The sequence below is a fragment of the Mirounga leonina genome, unplaced genomic scaffold (genome assembly GCF_011800145.1).
Source record: "Mirounga leonina isolate KUSES-001 unplaced genomic scaffold, KU_Mleo_1.0 Mir_168, whole genome shotgun sequence".
In the NCBI taxonomy this organism is placed as follows: domain Eukaryota; kingdom Metazoa; phylum Chordata; class Mammalia; order Carnivora; family Phocidae; genus Mirounga; species Mirounga leonina.
Genome location: NW_023270426.1, coordinates 41482371 through 41505728, shown reverse-complemented (window position 1 = coordinate 41505728; position 23358 = coordinate 41482371). Strand labels below are relative to the sequence as shown.

The 23358-nt window shown below is 43.7% G+C and overlaps 1 protein-coding gene across 5 annotated transcripts in view; it reads right to left on the bottom strand.

The window, feature by feature from the left end:
* The window catches only part of MAST4 (microtubule associated serine/threonine kinase family member 4), a 525778-nt gene that overhangs the window by 8102 nt on the left and 494318 nt on the right, over window positions 1–23358 (bottom strand). For 4 of the 5 annotated variants that reach the window (XM_035014558.1, XM_035014559.1, XM_035014560.1 and 1 more), the window contains 8 exons: window positions 20115–20237; window positions 19801–19913; window positions 17886–18013; window positions 17318–17553; window positions 13136–13336; window positions 10575–10804; window positions 9911–10033; window positions 925–1061 (listed from right to left, as the gene is read on the bottom strand). In XM_035014558.1, the coding sequence (XP_034870449.1) occupies window positions 925–1061; window positions 9911–10033; window positions 10575–10804; window positions 13136–13336; window positions 17318–17553; window positions 17886–18013; window positions 19801–19913; window positions 20115–20237 (1291 nt within the window). The remainder of the gene's footprint in view (window positions 1–924; window positions 1062–9910; window positions 10034–10574; window positions 10805–13135; window positions 13337–17317; window positions 17554–17885; window positions 18014–19800; window positions 19914–20114; window positions 20238–23358) is intronic. The other variant, XM_035014563.1, reaches the window with a different exon arrangement.

Below are 23358 nucleotides of genomic sequence, written 5' to 3'. Positions count from 1 at the left end.
CTTCCACCTTCTGACCAAATACACTTCCCTTTTTCTATTCCTCCCTCTAGAGCTAAACCAAAACTTTCGGTTAGAGAAAAGGGTGGCCTTTTTTCCCCTCTATTTTATATTATAAATATTGTTCACAGCTGGGCTATGCAAAGCATGATTCCATTTCCTTTCTTGTATGCTTCTGTCTTTCCTGGACTTAATAAGCATTCTTTTTTCATTTACTTATTTTCCCACATTTCTATCACTAAAAATCCTCTTAATACAATCAGACACATTAGATCCAAGTGGGCAAAGGAGGGATGCTTCTGTGGCGTCACGTGGGGAGCCCATCCAGACAGTTGTCTGGCGAGAAATGTCCCCACCTCAAACACATACACGCATTTTGCCAGTGTGTGCAGAGAGCACAAAAAGACTCACAGTGCCTCCCCGATTGCAAATGTGTAACCCAGTTAGATCTTCAGTCAGTAAAACAAAACTCCTTTATTTTTAGGCTTATTTGGATGCTTTAAAGATATAGTTATTTTCTAGTATCTGCCACTTAAAAATAGCAATTGTATGTTTTTAGATAATGTAAAGGGCATTATTAAATGTAGATTTAATGCTAAAAACTGCCTGAAGTTCCAGTGCCTTAAATCCAACTCACTTGAAATGAAGTCTAGAGGCTTAAGAAACAGCAAAGGGCTTTTCATGGTACTCACACAGGGGAAAAAAAGCAATCTGAATTTTTCTATGATGTAACTATGTAAATCTTTTCATTGTGAAAAATAATGCTATTATGAATGTGAACTTTAATGTATAAATATTTGAACCACAGCATGAAATGTCTCACAGAGCAATGGATCTTTCTCACATATAAGTGTTTAAATTAAGTAAGGGTAAGCTTCCTCCGACATGGGTATATACCAAACTCACAAAAATACTGCTGTAACTAACCTTTCTAGACTTTCTTTCTTCTTAGATTTCTTGCTCCGCCTCACCATCCGGCTCTTATAGCTGTTTCTCCTCGCTGGTCCCGTTTTGATTGATGTGTTTTCAAATGGGGTAGTAGTGATTGACACCTTATTTCCACTCTATAAAAAAAGTGGGTGGTATTAAAGGGAAACTCTGGGAGGAAATAAGATCAGAACTGGGCTAGGAGATTCAAAGACAAAGATACCTAAAGACATATGTATAAAAGCCTTCCATTTCTAAGTAACCTTTTAAGCAGTGACATCCTGACAGAACACAAAGGGTGGAGGGCAAAATGACAGGTTGCTTTAAGAGGGCAGGCTCTGGACTCCACAGATGTGAGTTCAAATCCAAGTCCGGTGACCGCAGGAGGTTGCTCTTCTCTCTGCCTCAAACACCTGCACTATCTAACAGCGGAATCATACCTATCTCACAGGGGCTCATGTGAGGATTCCATGGGATGGAGTTAGTAAAGCCTTCAGCACCGAGTGTGACAGGTGGAAAGCACTCTATAAATAAGAGTTATCTTCATCCATATGTATTAAGTATAAATGTGCCCAGGGGCTGTCTGTTCTTGGTTGATTTATTTTTCTTTTTTCTTTTTGTGTTTTTCCTTTGACCTAGAAATCACAGACTAGCAAAACTGAATGAGACTTTTATTTTTAATTATTTTAAAAGATTCCTTTTCTGTCACCATAAAACTTGTCAGCTTGCCGAACTGGAAAGTCGATGCCAGTGAGTATAAAACAGCCTCTCTTTAACCAGGTCACGCATCGTAAGGTAACTCCTGGTGGATTTCTGGGCCTTTCACTCAGTGCTGGGACAGGGCTTGCTGGGCAGGCCCTGAGGGTAGAGAGGAGAGTGGAGTCAGAAGCTGAGCCGAGGGGTGCCCAGGGCAAATGGTAGGACTGATCCCCTTCACTCCTGCATCAATGACCTCTTCTTGAATTTCTTAATAACCAGGGGAGAAACATGTCCTTTCAAAATCACAGATGGCCCTGATTACCTTGAAAAGACAAGAAGTATAAGGAGAAGGGTCTTTCAAAAGGCCTAAGCCTGGAAAACACCTAGCAAGTCAGCTCTAAGCGGTACTAAGTGATGGGGGAGTTAAGTATGGTGGGGGCAGGGGACCAAACCAATGAGGACTGACTGCTTTCATGTTAACATCTATGCCCCCATTCCAGTTTGGGAAATAATACATGACATCATAAGAAGTAATTGTAAAGTATAAGTAAAAATAAAAATCATTGAGAAACCTATCACTCAGCTAACACTGATAATATTTCAGTATATTTCTTGATCTTTTTTCAGGCATGTATAAATTATGCACATATATGGACATACTTCATAAATAATTTTAATCTTAGTTAATCTAATATTTAGCTTTATGTTGTTTTTCCATTTCACATTATATAACTTGAAAAACCTTCCCTGCATCATTGAATGTTCATTAAGAACATAATTTTTATTGGCTGTATAAATAATATTCCAGGAGATGGGTGAATCAAACCTTAAGTATTTCCATACTGCTATTGTTTTCTACTTTTCAGTTCTTTTATGAGTCATAAGTACCCTTATCTATAAATCACTGTCCTAATCTCTGTCATTTTCCTTAGATTACATAATTAGAGTCAATGCAGCAAATCAAAGGCTCTTTCCAAATTTTTTATAGACTCTTGGTCCATACTAATACACTATTTTCCAGAAAGTTTATGTCAATATGTATTTTTGTGGGCAGCACATAAATATTTTTTTAAGATTTATTTGAGAGATAGAGAGATTGAGAGAGAGAGAGCGAGCAAGGGGAGGGGCAGAGGGAGAGGGAGAGAGAATCTTAAGCAGACTCCATGCTGAGCTTGGAAGTCTACACAAGGGTTGATCTCAGGACTCCATGACCTGAGCCAAAAGCAGGAGTCAGACGCTTAACTGACTGAGCCACCCAGCTGCCCCCATAAATACCTTTCTTACCACAGGTTTGTCAGAACTGAATATTAACATTAAACAAACGACCAATTTTATACAAATAAGCTCTATCAAGTTTTAATCTCCGTTCTTTGACAGTGTCTCATTTATTTTGGTCATTTCTATCTCTTCAGGAGATGGTCTGTCCATGTCTTATATCCACTTTAGAATCAGCAAGTCTTAGTATTTTATGACTGATTTTTAGAGTTTTTTGTATATTTAAGACATGAATTCCCACACCTAATGTCCTAATTGTAAAAAAATATTTTAGGGAAATAGGATTCGAACTGAAACAAAAGGAAAAAAAATCATTCTGAAAGAATAAACTGTATGTTCTACATGCAAATGCCAAAACTTTAAAGAATAAACCTTCATCTGATGGTAAAGACTGACACTCTATTTCTTGTTTGAACAGAACATTCAGCTTCTAAGTATGAAAGGCCTGCCATTGGAGGTTGTTTGGAATGGGATCTTCTCTTCAAAAATTGAGGGAGGTCATGCTAAAATGTAAGTTTGTCCTGCATGCCTTAGGTGAATGAAAAGAGCAACCAAGATGGATGGAGTTCATCTTTCATTGTGGTTCTTTCAACCCTTTTCCATATTCCTCCATAGACGGGACACAGAGAGCCTTCATGACCATGTGGTTCTTTCAACCTTTTTCCATATTCATATACAGATGGGACACAGAGAGCCTTCATGACCACCGAGGCTGTCCTAGTATGTGAGTCACTGAACCTGAGTCCAATTCTACCCTTTCTAGCATAATTCACCACCGGCCTTCCTATCTTTATCTATAAGTGGTTAACAATGTCACGCAGGCTTTTTAAAAGCGTATTTTGAGCATTAAAGTGTTTTTCACATATATTCTCTTATTTTATTTTCACCACCATGTCAGGAGGGCTGTTTTATTTTTTTTACAACCTGGTGAAGTGGGAAAGAATTGTTATCCTTGCATGAAAGATGAGGAAAACAGATTCAGGGACACTGGGTTTTCTTCTTCCCAAGGTCCCAGAGCCCAGTTTGGAAGAGCCCACCCCTGGCCCTCTGCCTCTCATCTCCTGTGCCCACTCATCATGGGCATGGCGTGCCCTGGTCCTCCACCTGTCTTGCTCCCAGCAGAGTACATGGCTTGTACTTAACGAGTGGTGGTGAGGGAACCAGGCATTGGGTTAATATAGTTCGGAATGATCAACGTATCAGACTATCAAGAAGAAAACAAAGAAATATAAAAATAGCATAAACATTTTAAGAAATAAACATAAATGATGAACATATCTCATCAGAAAATAGTTATGACCAGGGTTTTTAAATCAGAGCACACCACTGAGCTCTGTACAAATATTCCCTTCCCCTATAAAAACCAAACCCGGTTTTGTCTTTCTTGTTTCTATATATGGCTATTCCAAAGGACAGTTTGCTTGACTTATGTAAATACACCGAGATAACTTCCCTAAGCAGGAACTACAGACACAGAAGATACAGAGTGCAAATATTTCACTGGGAGCATTAATGACAACGAAAGTGGTAAATGAATGGAAAAATAACTTTTTCGACAATAGGGTAGGAATCATAAAGCCTGCCACCTGGTGGATTCATTGGCTACATGGAGGGCTGTCTGAGCTCAGTGCAATTTATCTTACTGGGTCAGTTCATCCTCACTACATTCTTCTGAAGAACGAGTGAACTCTTCTTCTCTTCTAAGAGAAATTCTGTGGTACTTGTTTAAAAAACAACAAAAAATGGGGCCAGCAGATTGTTAAATGTTCAGTTTGTTCACTTTTACTATAAACCATTTGTATAATTGTGCATGGTGGGAGGGGAATTACTTTAAGCTGCCTGAACTCAATACAATGGGAGGCTAACCAATCTCTTCCTCTCAGTCTGGCTCCATGTTAGCTTATCGGTTGGCCTTGGATAGCTTATTGAGGTAAGACTATTTTTACATTCCTTTCTCTGCATCATGCACATGGGGAATGTTGCACGTTCTGTAGGCCTATGTCTTTGCTCTCGTTCACATCCTCCACAATCCAGCCTCAACCATCTTGCACACCCCATCCCATATACAAACCCAGGCTCCTGCCACACTAGTTTACTCATGTACCTCTAGCACTTTGAGCTTTTTTGCCCTTCTGTGTGCACACACCCTCTATGTTCTGCTGAGACCATCCCACACTCCCTTCACATACGCTAACTCTCTACCCATAACCCCCAACTCTTCCTGTCTACCCTAGTTTCAGTGCCCTCTCGTTTGGGCTTTGGGCCATATTTACCGTCTGCTCCTTTGACTACAGACTGGTATTGCAACCGTTTCTCCATGTGGCCATCAGAGAACTGCAGGTATGGAGCACTATGGTTGGATTAATGCGATGCACAGGCCCGATACTACACAGCAGGGTGCAAATCCTTTTCTGCTCCTTCCTAGCAGATAACCTCGGGGTGCTCTGCTAACTTTCTCCTGCCTTAATTTCTTCATCTGTAAGGTGGGAACACACTGTTATTTACAGCACCTACCTCCTAGGGTGTAAGGATTATAGGAGCTCGTCTACATAAAGCACTCCCTGTTACCTATTATTCTTGTGTGACCTCTGTTATATGATCTTTCAGGACCTAACACAACGCTCTGCACATTTTCAGGGTTCAAAGAATATGTAAGGATGGTAATAATGATGCTATTTGATGGCCTTCATTCTAGCATCTAAAAGTTCCCCAGAGTTCATAGAAAGGAAATTTTTGAAGCACTGGCTGATGAAGAACATATCTCTCTTATGTACGGGGCATTTAAACTAATGCTATCCTGAGAAAGCAACCTGACTGAATTGAGTTTCCCAGATTAGAGAGGTAAAGCCGGGCACGTTATTACGTGCATCAATATGGACTTCACCCACCACGGCAGTGGGTGGAGAAAGATTTTATTGCTTTTGTGAAGTTCTCTGAGAAAGCTACCTGAAAGCCAAATGGAGGTGATTAACTCCTTGTGGCAGGAGAGGGGGAGGCGAAGGCGAAGGAGCACACTTTAAGGGAGTCCCAGAGCCAATGGGGAACTGAACTGGAGAAGCAAAGACTCTATAATTCCATGGATCTATGATGTGAAGTGACTGTGGACGTAAGTTAGTGCCTCCCCAGCAGGTTTGCTTGCAAGTCGCAAGAGTAAATGAGACCAAAGGTTGAAGGTATTAAACGTGGAAAATGCTTCCTACGTTCACATTCCAAAAGATAAGTGAATACTGTACAAGCATTTCTAAACAGACACCTAGCAGCCTCCACCTTCTCCTAAGGGTGCCACGACATTTCATGAAGTAGTTTGCAAGTCTAAAACATCAAGGAGGGGCACCTGGGTGGCTCAGTTGGTTAAACGACTGCCTTCGGCTCAGGTCACGATCCTGGAGTCCCGGGATCAAGCCCCACATGGGGCTCCCTGCTCGGCAGGGAGTCTGCTTCTCCCTCTGACCCTCCCCCCTCTCATGTTCTCTCTCTCATTCTCTCTCTCTCTCTCAAATAAATAAATAAAATCTTAAAAAAAAAATAAATAAAACATCAAGGAAACAGCAGCCAAGAACACCAAAATAGAGCTACCGCCCTGGTGTTCCAGGAGCGATGGCATGAGGCAGCCCAGTGTGGATGCTCCTCCCTTTACACTTTGTCCCAGAATCGCTGTTTAAATTTGGAAGAAAGCTACATGATTACACAGTTCACTGGGAAGATAATTAAATCCCTTGTATCCTTTTTGTTTCATTACATTGGTTGCTCCTCTCCAGTGCTCCCTTTACGAACCAGAGGCAGGATCCTCTGTTGGCTCTGTGACAGAGATGTCACGGCTCTCCAATACCCTATGTGTGCGTTTACACAATTTCAGAGACACGCTGACTAGATCCAGGAACGAAGGTGCTCCGGAACCGGAGGAGGACAAAATGCTATAAATGGGATTGGATTCTGCCAAGGGGCCTTGCCAGAGACCTTCAGGAGAAATCTATCTTCAAATTTCACAGAAGCAGGTTTTAAAATCTTGAATCATATCAAATGTAAAACAAATTATGAAAATCATCAAATGTCTCAGCCAAGGAAACAAATGCGTATTTTTTAAAGATACATAAATATATATATATATTTCAGTTTATTATTTCTTGTGATTTTATGAGCAGACACACGAAATGACACGAAGATGTGCTGTGGCAGGAGCTATGCCACACTGTTATAAAGAAGGCAGAAAGCCGAACTGAGTTACCATTCAAAATCCCTTTGACCCTCTTTTAAATGCTAATGCCAAGATTTGCAAAAGCTCTAGCAGGATGAATAACAACTAAGAGAACCTCACCTGTAAAACACAGACTTATTATCTAAAACAAAGGGTGAGCTCCTAGAAAAGAGCAAGGAGTATTTTAGAGATAAGTAACACCTCTGTCTGCCTAGCTCTGCGGTGAAAAGGTTTAGATATTGGATATGTAGACAGGGGGTGAGAGGGAGGGAAACCCACAACAACTTGCCCGGGCTCTTCTTTCACAGAGGGTCGATCTGTGAGTTAGCCATGGGGCAGGCCTGGACCACAGGAGCAGGTACCGTGAGAGAAGGTGCTTGTCAGACTCAGGAGTCTTTACATCCCTTCTAGAATTTTGCCCTGGAGAGCCCGAAGTCATTTCAGGTGACTTTCACAGAGCCAAAGGATCTCCGAGTCAGCAACCCTGTTGTGCCTCCTCCCATTTCTTGGACACTTACTGGGAGTGAGTTGTTGCATACCAGATGGGCAAAGAATATTATCAGGGATAGATGGGGAATGAAACTAAAAAACTCAGGTCTTATCCACCATGTCCTCTGTTTCTGTTCAGTAGCCACACTGCAAAGCGTAGCCTAATGGCAGCCATTTAATGTTGAACGGCGAACTGAATGGCATACATATATCAAGACGTGAGTCAAAACATAACAAAAGTAGTGGTGTGGTATTTGGCTCCTCCCACGGTAACTCTTGGAGAGCAGGCAAAGGAGAACCCCACTGTTCACCTCAATACCACAAACAGTTATTGGGTACCCATCTATATCCCAGGCATTGGGTAAATGCTGGGATTATGCGGAAAGCTTTAATAGTTAGTATCTGCCCTGCAGGGCTCTGTCCGATTTGCATTGTGTTCAGCACGACCTTCGGCTGATTTCCAACGCTGCCTATGGCACTGCGGTGTTCTCTCAATATTGAGTCCTATCCCTCCAGTGATCGATACATGCATTTGTGAGAAAGGTGGCTAGTGTCCGGGGAGCGACCTGGTGGGTATGAATGACAGCAACGTCAGGCCCCAACCCCTCAGACTTCAGTTTTGAGCCCAAGACCAAAATTTGATTAATAATGTGAATTAATCGATGGCAGTAACTTTCCTACAGTCTGCTACTTCACAATGGACCTTTGAATATGCATGCTATTAACTACTCTCAAAACCTAGGCCAGACCCTTAATTTTTTGAAGAATATACTCCTGTTAGCTGCGGGAATGAAAGAAAATGAGAAAAGTCATTAAACTGCACTTATTTTTGGAAGGCTTAGCACACCCACGTCTTTGTAGTGCCTTCCAGATTTCTAATTTTCTTTCATGTTTCAATTCAATGAAATTTCTCTATGATGTCTCTCCCCACTCATAGAATATTCTCTCCGAAAGTATGACATTCCTCCCCCTGCTACAGCCCTGACTAATTAAGTTGAACTTTATCTGCTTCCATACATCTCCCATACTTCTCAAGGGCAAGGACTATACCTTAATTCCTGTGTTATCGACACCCACTACGGCACCGGACTCAGAGCAAGTGTTCTGAAAACAGTCTAAATGCACATTATTTAAATGGCATATATGTATTTATGCTCTGTCTCTCAATAGGCTGTAGGTTATTTGAAGCGATGGCTCACACCTCTCGTAGAGAAGTCCCTTACAGCCCCTCTGGTGCTCAAAAAGCAAGAGGTCATCCATCCATAAATCCGTTGCTTTGTAAAATAATCCTCCAATTAGAAACTGTATTTCTGATTACAGACTTCTTTTTCTGAACAGATTTAAAATCAAACACAACTTCATCTGTGTTTTTACAAGATCCATATTTGGAGCTCTATCTTTATATTCTACAGTCAGCAGGTGACACAGCAAGTAACTCAACAGAAACGAGAGGATCAGTGTAGATTTTCTCTCTCCACTCACATTCATGCTTCTTGTGGTCTTAACTCTATAGGTTTTATTCAGCTTACATTCGAAATAGAAAATGATTTACGTTCAAATTCATTTGTGTGAGAGGGGAAAGGCCTAATGATTGCTAGCACCCCTTCCCCCATTACTACCTATTTCTTTCATTTACGGTATATGTGTATATTTTCACAATTCTTTTTGTAAAAGATTTGTGAGAGAGTAAGCGAGCGTTAGGGGGGCGGGGGGAGATGGAGAGGGAGAGAGAGAATCTCAAGCAGGCTCACTGCTGAGAGCCAAGCCAGACGTGGGGCTTGAGCTCATGACCCTGAGATCACGACCTGAGCTGAAACCAAGTGTGGGAAGCTTAACCGACTGAGCCACCCAGGCACCCCTGTATTCACAATTCCATCTTTCAAAGGAAATCCAACTGTCAGACTGAACCTTCATATCTGACCTCACAGTGTAATACCACTTCATCTTCCATTGCACTAGAATAAAATTTACTTAATGTTCCTGAAGAAAATCACCCTTAGGATTGGTGATTTCCAAACAGATTTTGCTATGTGAGGTTCACAAAATGAGAAACTCTTGTTACCTATGATTTAGAATAAAAAGTTAAATTAGGAAGTGATTGGGGAGACATAAGAACATGGTTTTCACAATATAAATAACCGGAGAATTCATATTCTCTTCTCCTTTATATTAAACCTTAGACTACTGAATACCTTTCTCAGTTATAAGACTGAGTGTGTATGGGTGTACCATAGAGAAGAACTGTAGAACTTAAGGAGAGAATTCTTGGTAGCAGTTGTTTCTGATGACCTGCTTTATCTGTACGGCATGGACATAAAAAGATAATACCTTCAACAAGAGCTCTATAACTTCCGTGTGGACAAGTCCATGCACCGGTTCTCCATTGATGTGTGTGATCAGATCCCCAGCCTTCAGTCCTGCCTGGCATGCTGGACTTCCTTCTTCTACATTCTAAAGTCCAAGAAGAGAGTATATATTCGTAAGCCAACAAATGGCAACCCTAACATCTGCTGTTTCTTCTGGGAGACTATTCTGAGTTAATCAGCAAATGATTGTAAGCTCCTAAGAGGAAACCAGGAAGGCATGGTTATTATTCCTTTTCTGTCATCATCCTAAAATAGGACCATTCCTTACAAAATTTTGGGTGGGTGAAGAAGGTAGTTTTGTTTTTAAAAGAAGACCAGGAAAAAAAATTACATAAAAAGAAAAAGAAAACAAACGAAAAAGAAGGGTGGCAAGAGGACTTTCTTTGATCATTTCCACCAGCTTGCTATGCAGACTGGACAATCAAACACGAAAACTGGACAGAATTATGAGAAATTACCAGTTTTCGCTAAATTCAATGCCACCTCCTAAAGGGAAAGGGCATGAAACAGGTCCCAAATACCAGCTTAACAGAAAAACTGCTTGTAAATAGGCCTCAGCCAACTTATTCATTCTCCAGGATGTGTGGGAGTGAAAACTAACAAGGATGAGAAGCTGCTGCCCTTACCCAAACAATATGGTGCACCGTATAGATGTCACTGTCTCCCACATACACCCGGATGGCTCGGATGGTAAAACCATAGTTCTTCCCGGAACTGTGGATCACGATGGGCTGATGTGGACTGGCGGAAGCTGCTGAAGAATCTCGGCTGGGAGAGGAATCTCGTGAAGAAGAAGGGTCCGAGGACAGGGAATGGGGGGACATTGGACTTCCCAGGGGAGAAACAGCAAACATATCTGCAACACAGAAGCCAGTCATCAAAGCTGATCCTGATCACACAAACATCCATGCAGCCAGCCCACACTGCATTAGCCCTGCCATGAGTGGGAGCTTGGCTACCAAACGAATCCATTCATGTCTAATAAAGAAATAATATAAAAATATTTATATTGCTAATCAGCATGGCTTTCCAAATAGAGGCTATTAAGAAAACTTCAAAAGAGTCTTTATTTTAACTCGTTTTTCAATTAATTCTCTGAAGTTATAATTTCTTAATTCCCTACACTAATTAAAATACACACAAAACCTAGCTCCTACCTGGCTGTGATAGTTCTAGTTAGTACATTTTGTTTTAATTAGAGAAACAAATCAAAGACGCACAAATTTCAAGTAGGCCTTTACACAGAGAAGACTGTGTGGCCTATAGTAAGAGATCCTCAGGCTCCAAATCTTGCCCTCAACAACTTGAACATGGTCATTCTCAAACATCCATGGTCAGGAAAGGAATTTATCAATGCCCCAGTTGCTTTTTGCAGCATTACTGAACTAGTACTCAGTAAGTGATTTTGATCAAGCATCAGTGAAATGTCAGTTTCTCTATGAATCACTCCTCATTTCTCTGATTATAACTGATTGTCTTCATATGTTACCTATAATTCTAACAATTCTGAGAGGATAATACAGGTGCAATAGAGAAATTTTAAGAAAAACTTAGTTCACCTTCCACAACACCAATTCTACTCTGTTTTTCTTGTTTTATAAGCAGACACACTTCTAATTTACTGTTGCTGTCACTGTTCCATCTGTGTGAATCTAAACAGAGCTTAACGGGTCACGTGAAACTGTGTGTGTGTTTGACAAGAAGAACAATCTACAGAGGAGGCTGAGGTTGAAGGGTGAGCCTGGTCGGAGCCACGCCACTAAGCCCCGGGGCCACTGAAGACTCACCAGGTGCATAGAGTACACTGTGGCCACAGCGAGCTGAAAGTATCCACACTATCACTTCTCCCCATTCTTAGGTCTGGCCAAAGTAGAACAAAGCTAAGTGTCTCACTAGCCATGCTCCGTCACTTTGTGACTACCCGTAGCATCTTGGTACTCTTTTGCTGGCTCTTATCTAAAGGTCAAAAGACCAAGTGAGGAGACACACACCGGTGGTCAGTGAACTTCTAACCATGCAAGCAGGAACGGCACAGAGTGGACACACACACACACACACACATTGAAACTGCTGGAAAGCCAAGTCCCCGATCCTTTCCCTCATGACGGTTTCCCTTATTGCCCCAAATTGAACAATTGCTCTACTTGACCAAGAGGTGGGCTTTCTTCCCAGCTTTCAAAAGCGGACTTACCTTCCCAACTGCAGCTGCCCTGGGGCCACTGCCTTTGGGTCATGAACCATCATTCAAACTAGGGAGATAGGTGTTTGTTTTATGGTACTAAAGAGGACGTCTCCCAGCAAAGAGTATGCTAGAGTGAGCAGTAACCCCCACATGAGCATTTGTTTCTGTCAAATTTCTTTCTGCACAAACAGGAAATTTTGAAAATAGTAACACTTCCTTTTAGACATGGTCTGTATTCTTCCAAATGCAAGCCATGTGCAACAGAATTTGGTTGCCACTTGCGGTCCCTGGCCGCCATTTGAGTGTTCAGTCACCAACACTAGGGTGCGTATTTCATCTTTGCCAGTGGAATTGCTGTGCACGTAGTGATTTGTGGAGGCAAAACCCAGTTGTGGAAAAATACTGCCAATTCCACAAAACCGTAATTAAGCTCCGTCTTCCAATACAGGGAAGAAAATGGTTTGACTACCAGTAGGAGGAAGCATAGCTCAACAGACAGGGTTGGGAAAAAGTATAATTTCAGTGCTGTCTGTGACTCTCTGCATCCCCAGAAATGAAAAACTTACGTCCTCCATGTCTATTTCCTCATTAATTAGATGAGGAAAAACTATACTTAGCTTTCCTACACAGATGCTACAAACAGCTCGGTAAAGGATATAAATGATGCCCAATCTAGGGAAGAAAAACTATTCAGAGGAGGTAAATTTACCACTTCACTTGGGGAGGGGGGAGCAGAAAAGGAAAGAAAACAAATACAAGAAGGCTTTGTGGGAAGGAAGCCTGCCTCATCTCCTGATGCAGAAAGAAGCCAGAAGACATCAGCGACACATGCTGTCTGGGAGCTCCCGGGCTCCTGCAGGGAGAGGCCCCCGGGGGGAGCTGTGCTGGGCGGTACCACCCGTTACTGCTCCTAGCCATCCTGCATCCCCATCAGCATTCCAAACTGGGGAAGAGGGGGACACATGCACAAATCACACAATTTCATGCGAGTAGATGTCTCTCTACCTCCTGGGATCATGAGGGACAGAGCACTGGCAGAAAGGGACTTTGTGACCTTCCCCGAGATTTTCTTTTTTTCTGTGCTTTCTAATCGCTGCCGGGCCATGTGAGAAGCGGGTTCACTGGAGGGCTTTGAGGAATTATCTGTACTGTCCACACACTCGCTTCGTCCATTTATCTGATCCAAGTGCTCTGAAAAACTGCCAACTGCACAAAGAAGAAGGGATAAACACATTCAGGGAAATCTGGGACAGGAGAGGCGGGGAGAGGGGAAGAGAGAGGGAAGGAAGAACACACTGGGAAACGTCCTCCCCTGTGGCTCGCCAGCCCTTATGGTGTCAGGCAAACGTTACAAACACATGACTTGTCGCAGAAAGGTGCCGTGGAGAAGGAGAGGGAAGAGGCGTCCATTCAAGTGTCACTCTACCTGTCCACGAGTCTGCTCATTCTCAGCCCATGACTCCCCTTACCTAGAGACTCATTCTTTCTAGAATCTCTATCTCACAACCCTGGTAGTGACAACTCCTCCCCCTCGCTTCCAACCCATGGAAGGCCATGCTATGAACCAGCACCACCTTATCAATGCCATGGCCGCCCACTGTATACTATGACCATCCTGGGATATCAATGATCATCCGTAGCGATGCTGTTAATGATGTGGACAAGGCTGTTTGTGGTAAGTGGACATCACTTCATTTCTTCATGTAGCCTTATGCCTGTGTCACCTCCTACCATCCTCCTAGGACACACCTACACTAAGCTCACGCATTAATTGACAGAGGCGTGCCTGAGGTGTCACCTTTGACTTCTCATGCCATCTGCCCCCTTACACTCTCCGCTCCTTGCAAACTCACAGGATGACAAAGCCTATTACCCATTGTGTTACTCAGTGGCTCACTACATCTTCCTGGCTTTTCCTCTAGGCAGTGTGTCATTCGCTCTGTCCTGAAGTTACTGGGCCAGTGCTAAGATCCTTTCCCCTCTAAGCCAGCCGTGCCTTCTTTATTTTTAACCTTAGTAACCCTTAAGAGATACTGGAGGTGTTTTTTTTTGTTTCCTTGTTTTTGGTTAGAAAATTAGGACTCCCCTCAGGAGAGGATCCTAGGAGAATGTAACCATGAAGGAAGTGACAAAAAATGGAAAATCACTGATGTCTGTCTGGGCAATGGCACAGACAAAGAGTAAAAGTTTCTGAGCAGAAGTAACAGGCGGAGTCCCCCCAGAGAAAAGGTGAGCAGCCTCCCCTTTTGGTTCTTCCGACTCTTGCTTTCGCAGACTTTCAGTTTTCTTTCTTTTTTTTTTTTTTAAATCACTGATAGTTTATCTTTGTCCCTCCAGAAAAAGCAATGCTTATCTCATTTTGACTTCTAAATGCTGTGTTACAAGCCCCCCGTGCTTTAAAAACCATCAACACGATCATCACCTTAAGCTTTGCAAACCACGCAGAGAATCTGATACCATTACAAATGATCCTTTGAAAGACCAGCAGGCACATTTTAAAGCACATGACACTCTTGGCCTAGGGAAGAGTTAGGCTGGATAAGACTTAACTCACATTTCTGTTCTGCTGCTGAATGTACCACTCAACTGAATGTACCACTCAAGTTTGGCCTTTGTGCACAGAGTGGGCACCTGCCCTAGAGATGGGGTCCTCGCTAAGGGCAGCTGGGACTTGGGAGAGTGCTGTGGGTGCGGGAAAAGATTCAGACTTCCGTGTGACACCCATGTGACCTACAGAGGAAGACAATCCTAAGGGAAGTATCAGCAGCCTTCCTGCTCCCATCTGCCCAACTCAACCTCACTCAAGTCCATCTACTCTGTGCTCTCTAAATAAAGAAATCAACAGCTCAAGGACTTGATAAAAACTGCATCACAAATCAAACACCTCATCTCGAAAACCTTAAGCTTCCTTTTGGGTAAGTTACATGCTCTTCTCCTTGCTAATCCAGGTGGGTGGGACCCTTGACAAGTGCAAAATGAAAGGCTGATTCTCTTCACAACGAATAATGGGTTTATTCGAGCACTACACCTAAGACTTCAGGACTTTTACTTTTCACTGATTCAAAAGCAATGTAGTCATGAAGAAAGAGAAAGAGGTATAAAGCTGTACTTCCCTAAATACCCAAATGTGAATATATGGTATTCTTTTCTATCATCCCTCCCTCTTGCCTCCACCACCTCATTTCATAGCCCTGGATATAAGCTGCATTTCTGTTCTGCCAATGGTGGATAATGTCACCTTAATGTTCTGTAAATGTCAAGGGTTCTTTCTTTTTGACGGGGAAGCAATATAAAAATCAACAAATTTAATTTTACTACAGTCACGGTTTTCAGATTTCCTAATTACCCTTGGCCATGAGCAGATCAGCTCATCTCTCTATTCTGTACAGCCCCCAAGGTCTTTGATTATTTTTAGTGTGTGAATGGGGGAGACACGAGGTGGTTTGAATCAATTAACCAAAATGCATGGCAGGACCTAAGCAGTTTTTTTTTTTTTTTTTTTTTTTTAATTATGAAAGTAATCAATCAACTGCTTAGATACCATTTCCCTCCCTTTCCCTTCAACACTGCTGATGGGGACCAGGGCATGGAGACTAAGTGATCCATCGTATTAAGAAAAAATTTTAAATGGAGCTAAGTATACTGTGTTCAGAGCATGATCATAAACTAGGAAACAGAGACCTTAGTAACCAGAAATATAAAATACTGAGATAATTCCATTTGACTTGACTACCCAGACGAACTAAAAATAATTAAGAATCTTGGGCCACTAGGTTGTGTCTACCCTACTTCTACGTTGCTATTCTCTTGGCTTTATAAAAAAGTAAGGATAAGGGGAATTATCCTACATGGCAACAGAACTGAGGGGAAGAGGGAGAAAGAAAGAAAAAAACCCGTATTATTTTTCCCCATGATAAACTAGAAGCACATGTGAAGCTCGACAGAAGCAAACTTTTCAGCAAGGCTGAAATAAACCTAGCCTGTAAAATGTGTTTTCTTGAAGTGATCTTAAAAAGAGTTATGCTGTGAATATTCAGTTAAAAAAAAGTTCATAAAAATTCTTGGAATTATCCATGGTTATCAATATAGCATATTGAATATAGCTTAATGAAAACATTTATCATAGCAACCCTAACCCATATCCACGTTTCATTTTTTTTTTTTAAAGCATAAATGCACACTTCTCTGTAGAAGGATATGCTGTGCAAAAAAAAAAAAATGTTGCAAACCAAGTAATACTGTAAGTGCACTTGGCTTGGTCTGAGAGAAATGCAAGTTGGATCATCTAATGACATATTAAACCTTTTAAAATCCTTTGAAGATACTGTCTCTGCTGTCAAGAAGGTTATGTCACAGAAAAGTGACACTATAAAGTGCTCTCCAAGAAAAGCCCAATCCCCTTGACTGCCTCACCACCACTGAGGGACGTCTGGGGGGTTTCTGTGTCCAGTTACCCAGAGACTGGGACGGCAACATGGGTCTGCAGTGGGGTCTTCATATGCATGTGAAATACCAATTTGAATTGTGCTGGTATTTCTCACTCTCTCCTCCCCTCTTAGTCCTAGATGCATGGAGATCATCTGGGAATCCCACAGAATAAGCATCTTGTGGCACTAAGAGGCTGGTGTGCATATCTATAGAAGTTATCTGGCACAACACGGCCCCGTAACAGAAACCAGCTCCTTCAAAGAAACCAGCACCCATTTCAACACCAGGAGGAAAGCTGGCTTTCTGTCGTACCTTATGGGGGACGTGAGCCATTTTTTGAGGGTAATTTTGAGCACATCGTGGTCTGATACAGTTCCTTACTCCTAACTTTGACTTAGACACAACTGTGCGAGACCTGCTTTTGCATCAACAACAGAGAACACCACACGATCCTCAGTGAGTTCTGCCCGCCATCCGAGAATCCCACCGAGGCCCAGCGGTAGCAAGGGAACTGGCTCTCGGGTCAAACTGAAGCAAGGAGGGTCTGCTCTGCGGCCGCGTGGCCAGGAGGCATGGGCTCAGTCCGTAAGAGCTGACCCCCCAAGTCCTAGACGTGGGGCCGTGGAGGGAGCGGAGCCGCACCAAACAGCCGTTGTCACTGCCTAGTGAGGTCAGCCTGGGGTTCCCGACACGGGCCATCACTTGTCAAGGTGGCGGACGGAGAATGGGGGGACAGCAGGCGGCACGCCAGGCGCTTACCCGACAGCGTGGAGCTGCTGATGGTGCTGGCCGGCGTGGTGACCTCGGGCTCCTCCTGAGCACTCTCTGCAGGAGGAAGGGCTGGCTTTTCTGGCTCCTCCGGCAGGTCTCTGGGGCAGGGGGCAGCCTCGTCTTTCTCTGCCTCTGTTGAAACAGCCAGTTTGGGAAGTGGGCCAGAACTGAGTTTATGTCTGTTGCTTTCAGTATCTGAAGAGTTGGATGTGGATAACTGTTGCCTTAATTAAAAACAAAACAAAGTCATGTATGCATACACACTAGGAAACTGCATTCAAGGAGACTCTGGGAAGCAATGAAGTCAAAATGGAACTAAGGTAAGCCCAACCAAAGCACGTCTAGTGCAGTGGTTCTTACAGCATGCCCTGGAACTTAGGACAAAGGCACATTCTCGGCCTCCATCCCCGATCGAGCGGAGCAGACAGGCTGGGACGGGCCCCAGCCCTCTGTGTTCTCACAGGGTTTCCGGGAGATTCCGATGCTCCCTCAGGCTGAAGAACCACTGCGCTAGCAGGGACCGCTTACGACCTCTCTTAACAGGCGTTTCACATACATTTCGGAATATTCCGAACTCCAGCTGAGTGTTTCTGTGGATGGCAATGCTGTGCTTTTCGTTTTGCCTCCGGGGTCTTCCTTCTCTTCTCCGGAATTCTGAGTTATTCGGTCTACGCTGCTGAAAACCTGCGAGGCGAAGCGTTGGCGTTTATTATTATATTCTCGAAAGAATTTGGCAGAAAAGCCCCAAACCTTGGGAGAAGAGTCTGAGAGTAGGACAAAAGTTTCAACTGGGACTGTGTATTCAGAAGGCACTTTCTGACGCTGTTTACTTGAGTTCTGAGATGAATGATCCGTGTATCTATTTTTTTCCTCCCTGGAGCAGGGAAGCTACGAATTCATCACCCATTCGCCCTAGCTCATTATGGACTTTGCATCTGCAAACACAGTCCACAGATGCTTTGGGGTTTCTAAGCCCCGGGATCAATGCACAGCGTAGATGACTTTTTAACCATGAAGTCTATCAGAAAAAAGAAAGTCACAGAGAAAAAGATTTAATGGCCACCAGTCAGGAGTGGGAAGGAGAGAAATGAATTGGAATTGGGTGCAAAGAGAAGAATAAATTACCTCTTTCAAGACGTGTGTGTGTGGGGAGGCAGTGCATATTTGGTTCTGAGTCAGAGGTGTTTGTTTGGCTTATAAATCACATACATAGATGGGCAGCTTCCTATGATGGGACTGGCGTTTCTGAAGGGGATCAGAGCTTGGGCAGACCTGAGATCTCTGCTGTCCCACAGGAAAGATGGAAAGAAAAATTGGGAGCGGAGAGCCCGGGGCAGGAAGCACTCCCCACCGTCCAACACAGCCCCTTGCTGCTCTCGTGGGAGTGGCCCTTAAATGGCTTATCATCTACTGTGGTGAGGCCCAGGGTAGCTAACGAACAGGAGACAGCGGGAAGGAAACAGAGTTCCGGGCCCCGCTTGGATGGGCCAGAGCACAGGCACGGGGGAAAGCCTGTCCTCAGCTTCAGTCCTGGCTCTGGGCGGGCTGGCCAGCAGCCCCTCCAGGCAGACCCCACCTCTCCATGGCCTTCCTTTAAACAGTGAGGGCAGTGCCAGCCCATTTGCAGATGCGCTCTTATCTAGTGGTCACGTACAAAAAGGTATGGAACACTTTATAAACCCTACACGTTACAGAAGAGCTGAACAATCACGACGCAAAATGCCATGGCAACAGGCAATGCATAGCTACTGAAAATAGCAAAACGGAGGTAGGGGCCCTCCATGTTCCTTTCCATTTTCCTAGGGCCCTGCCCAGTTTCAGAACTGTCTGGTTTCTTTGTGAATTTTTTCATCTTACCACTATCAGTAAAAAGCATCATTCTCAGACATTGATTTTATTATCTTCTCCCATTTCCAAATTTCTAGCTTGGCTTCCTCCGGCCTCTGTCATGTAACTTACATTTTCTATTACTGGCTACAAGACTTTCTCATTCCACAGCAACTATCCCCAAGGGTCCTAGCTGATGTCAAGGACTCCGACTGCTCCCCTGTATTGTATTCTGTGTGATACTAGGAGGAAGCTGTGCACACAGGGACTCAAGCTCAATGTTCTTTATTAGAGGATCAGAGAAATGGGGGACTCCTCCACAGCCTGGCACTGAACTAGACTCCGTCCCACAGGGCGAGGTCAGCATATATATGGCTACCGTGTTCTCCGAAGACAGCACTACGAGTCCAAGTCTGGGCCACTCACTGGTGGAGAGTGAAACAAGCAGGTAGGGACTCTGGATTATCAAGATGGTGGGGTCACTTTTCTGAAACTCAAAGGAATTTTAAGTACAGGAGACCCCAAGCACCAAAACACTGTGGGTGGTTTTTAGGATCTTGTCCAGCTGCTTAGGGATGCCCACTATCTGGCCGGAGGGAGATTCTCTGGAGAGACCCTGCATGTTTATGCCCCATTTCACTTACTTTGGAAAACCTGTGTGAACAAGAGGAAAACTGCCTTATTTCCACATTAAAGTCTTCATCGTTTGTGTCATCTTCTTCCTCTGTCTCCATGTGATGATACTTCTCTGATCGAGCTGCAGAGAAATGTTTGGGAACAGTTCCAATTACTCCGAATTTCAGCTTGTAATTTAGATATATTAATTAGGAGCTTCTATATCAAAGCAGCCTTATGTGTGAGAACTCACAGGTTCAAGACTGGAGGTTCTATCCTAAGTGGAGATAATTTTCTACAAAGTAAAGGTCAAATAATGTTTTATGTCAGATAATTCACGTACTATCAAAATAACTTGTGTCATCCTCGGATTCCAGTTGGGGAATAAATTCTGCCTTCTGTCTCAGCAAACTGTTCCAGTCTAAAGAACGGAAGAATCGATGCTGTTTGACTTCGTAGGCACCACCTTGGAGTGGGGAGGGAGGGAAAGGACAGAGGGGAAGATGTTAAACTACCCTCCAAGCAAAGCTTTCAAGAACCCTCACGCCCCCAATCTATCAATAGAGAAATAAAGAAATCATGGAAATCTTACTTTTTCATTCAACAACCAACGCCCCCCCCAACAAAAAAATTTCTTCCCCATAATTTATCAGCAGAGGATTTGATTTCGCTAACAGCAGTTGCTACAGCACACTTTTTCTTTGTTAATTTTTCCATGACTTCCTCCATTTTTCAAAGGTTAATGATGCGGCCACTTAAAATCACATTATGCTGAACCTGGGGACGTGGACGCACATTGGCCCAAAGCAGACTCGCTCATTACAAAACCAAAGAAATTCTAACAAGGCGCAAAATGTGTTCACAGCAATATTTCCTCTGGAGGCAAGGTTAATAAAGATGAATTTTTCCCGAATAGTATATAATGGTTTCCATTCAATTTTACTGGATTGCTCGTTAACATAGGTAGGACTTTGATTCTGTGGATTACAGATTCTTAAGTAAGAAACTGGCAAACCTGTTTGATAAATTTATAAAGCATGGGATGAAAATCAGTCACAGTTCTTAAGTTTTAGGCCTTTTTTTTTTTTTTTTTTGCCAAGTCAGCATGACTACGCAATTTGGTAAAATTTTTTTAATTCAGTTCATAGTTTTATTTTATTATTTTTAAAAAGTATTTCTTTTTTAAAAAAATTTTTTTTATTTATTTATTTGAGAGAGAGAGAGAGAGAGACCATAAGCCAGGGAGAGAGGGAGGGGGAGAAGCAGACTCCCCACTGAGCAGGGAGCCTGATGTGGGACTTGATCCCGGGACTCTAGGATCATGACCTGAGCTGAAAGCAGACACTTAATTGAATGAGCCACCCAGGCGCCCCTCACTTCATAATTTTAAAGAAGGATTTGGAAGGGCAAGTCCCATCCCCCAGAAAAGAGAAGAAGGCCCATATGTTATACAGTTGTAGCGTGAGCATCAGGCCCCTGCCCTGCCCGCTCCCCCTCCAAAAAAATACTGTTAAGGAGGGAGAGAAGGAAGAATCTCTCCTGAAAAAACACCAGGAAGAGAGATTTCACACAAGACTAATAGAGGCTCTAATCGCCTCCCTGCCAGGAGAGGCCCTGTAGGGGTGACGTAAATGCCTTTCAGGTACTTGTCATCATGCTTCCCACCCTGTCCTCAGTGCAGTATGAAAAAAGAGGATGAGAAATGCAAAATGAAGGAGAAATGGGTCTGGGTGTTGGGGCGGGGGAGCTGTCTGCATGGTTCAGAGATGTGGCTGTGTCCCCATCAGACTGCTCTAGCGCAGGGGGCAGACTGTAGCCCCAAACCCAGCCAGGACAAATGAGTGTATGGAGAACAATGGACAGAAAAGAGCAAAGTGGGAAAATCACCCCAAGAAAGGGAGAAGAGATTCTTCATTACTAAGCATTTGATAAGAATCTTTGTCCAGGATCATGCACGGGCATTCTCTGTGTTTCCAGCACAACAGCGAAGTCTGAGAGTGACCACGGCGGTGGCAGCGCTAGCCAGCTCCGACAGGAGGGCTGACTTGGACAAAGATTGCACTACATGCTAGAGGCATCTAGTTTCCTTTCATTAAATCACTGAGAGCAACCCTACAAAGTAGGCATTCTGTCAACTCCATGTGTGGATGGGGAAACAAAGCTTAAGCAATAAAGCATACTGAACCATGAGCACCTGTTAAGTAAAATTTGGAGAGGCTGAGCTGAAGTCTGTTTAAAAAGGGCCAAGCCCATCCTCGGTGTCACAAGGCCAACACGCCCACACAAAGCTGCCAGATACACTCTCTTCCAGCATTCTTAGCTCAGAGAAGCTGAAAGATCTTAAGCATCTATCCAGCTCCCTCGCTGTGCCAACGACACTGAGGTCCACAGGGTCAAGCCCTACCGAGTGGTGCACCACACACCACGCTGCAGGACTCTCACTTCCGCTGCTGTTCATGGGGACACACCAATGACAGCTGATACTCCGAGGTCACTCAGCCTTACTCAGAGAAGAGCGGTTCTCTAGATCCAAGGGCTCAAAGGGCACTTCCAGACCGTAGCAGCGGGAGGGTTTGGGTTTTCATTCCCCCACCCGCCACTCTCGGGGAGAGTCGGGGGAGAACATTCACTTCATCTCTGTGGATGACAAGTGGGTCCTCCCCACAGAGTCACAGCCCATGGGTGACCCAGCTCACATTTCTCACCCTTTGGCCTTTGTGCTTCCCCCCCACCCCCCACCGAGAAGAGGCTCCCTGACCACGGAGTCCTGTTTCTCATGCACTTTCGCCGAGATGGGGAACAAAAGAATTAAAAGGACACACTGGGGAGAAATGACCTCTGGGCTAAACTGCTGGGGCAACACGGATGATGGCATTATGAGCCCTATACAAATGATCAGGCACAGGAACTCAGGCAGGTGACAGTGCTCAGTGCAAGAATTCACCATGCAGGGAAGGAGAGGGAACGGATTATGTTCCCTCTGGTGATGCACTACGTTAACATACTTGGTAGCTTCATGACCATGTTTGCATTCAGTCCTTGCAATCATCCTGAGAGGGGTACAATAACATGCCCATTTTTCTAGATTAGGAAACTGCAACCCAGATCACAAAGAAACTACTCTGTATCTCCCAGCTGATACCCAGGTGGGAGTCAGTCACCTCTGAGCAGCTATAAAGTCCAATACACCAGACTGCCACTCAATACTTCCCAAGTTCAAAAGTCTAGTTCAAGTAGGACAAGTTTCCAAATTTTAAGTTATGCTTCGCACTAATGTTCTCCCCCTTGAGTTTTTCTCTCCTTTCATGGAAGTTTCTTAAACATCCATTATGTTCTTCACACCCCTCTTCTCAGCCTCTCTAGTCTCTCAGGCAAATGTGAATTCACACATTTTCACGGTGCATTATTCTGCCCGCTAAATATGCATTAAATCCAAAATGCTGTCATTGGAAGCAGCATGGCAGGCCTGCGGGATTCTCAGTCTCATTCTCTGGGCCCTACTGGGATCTGTCACGTTGGACCTGCCTGTTTGGCAAGTACTTTCTGAAAATGCTAAGAGCTTGGGCAGGGCCTTTTAAATGTCTCTT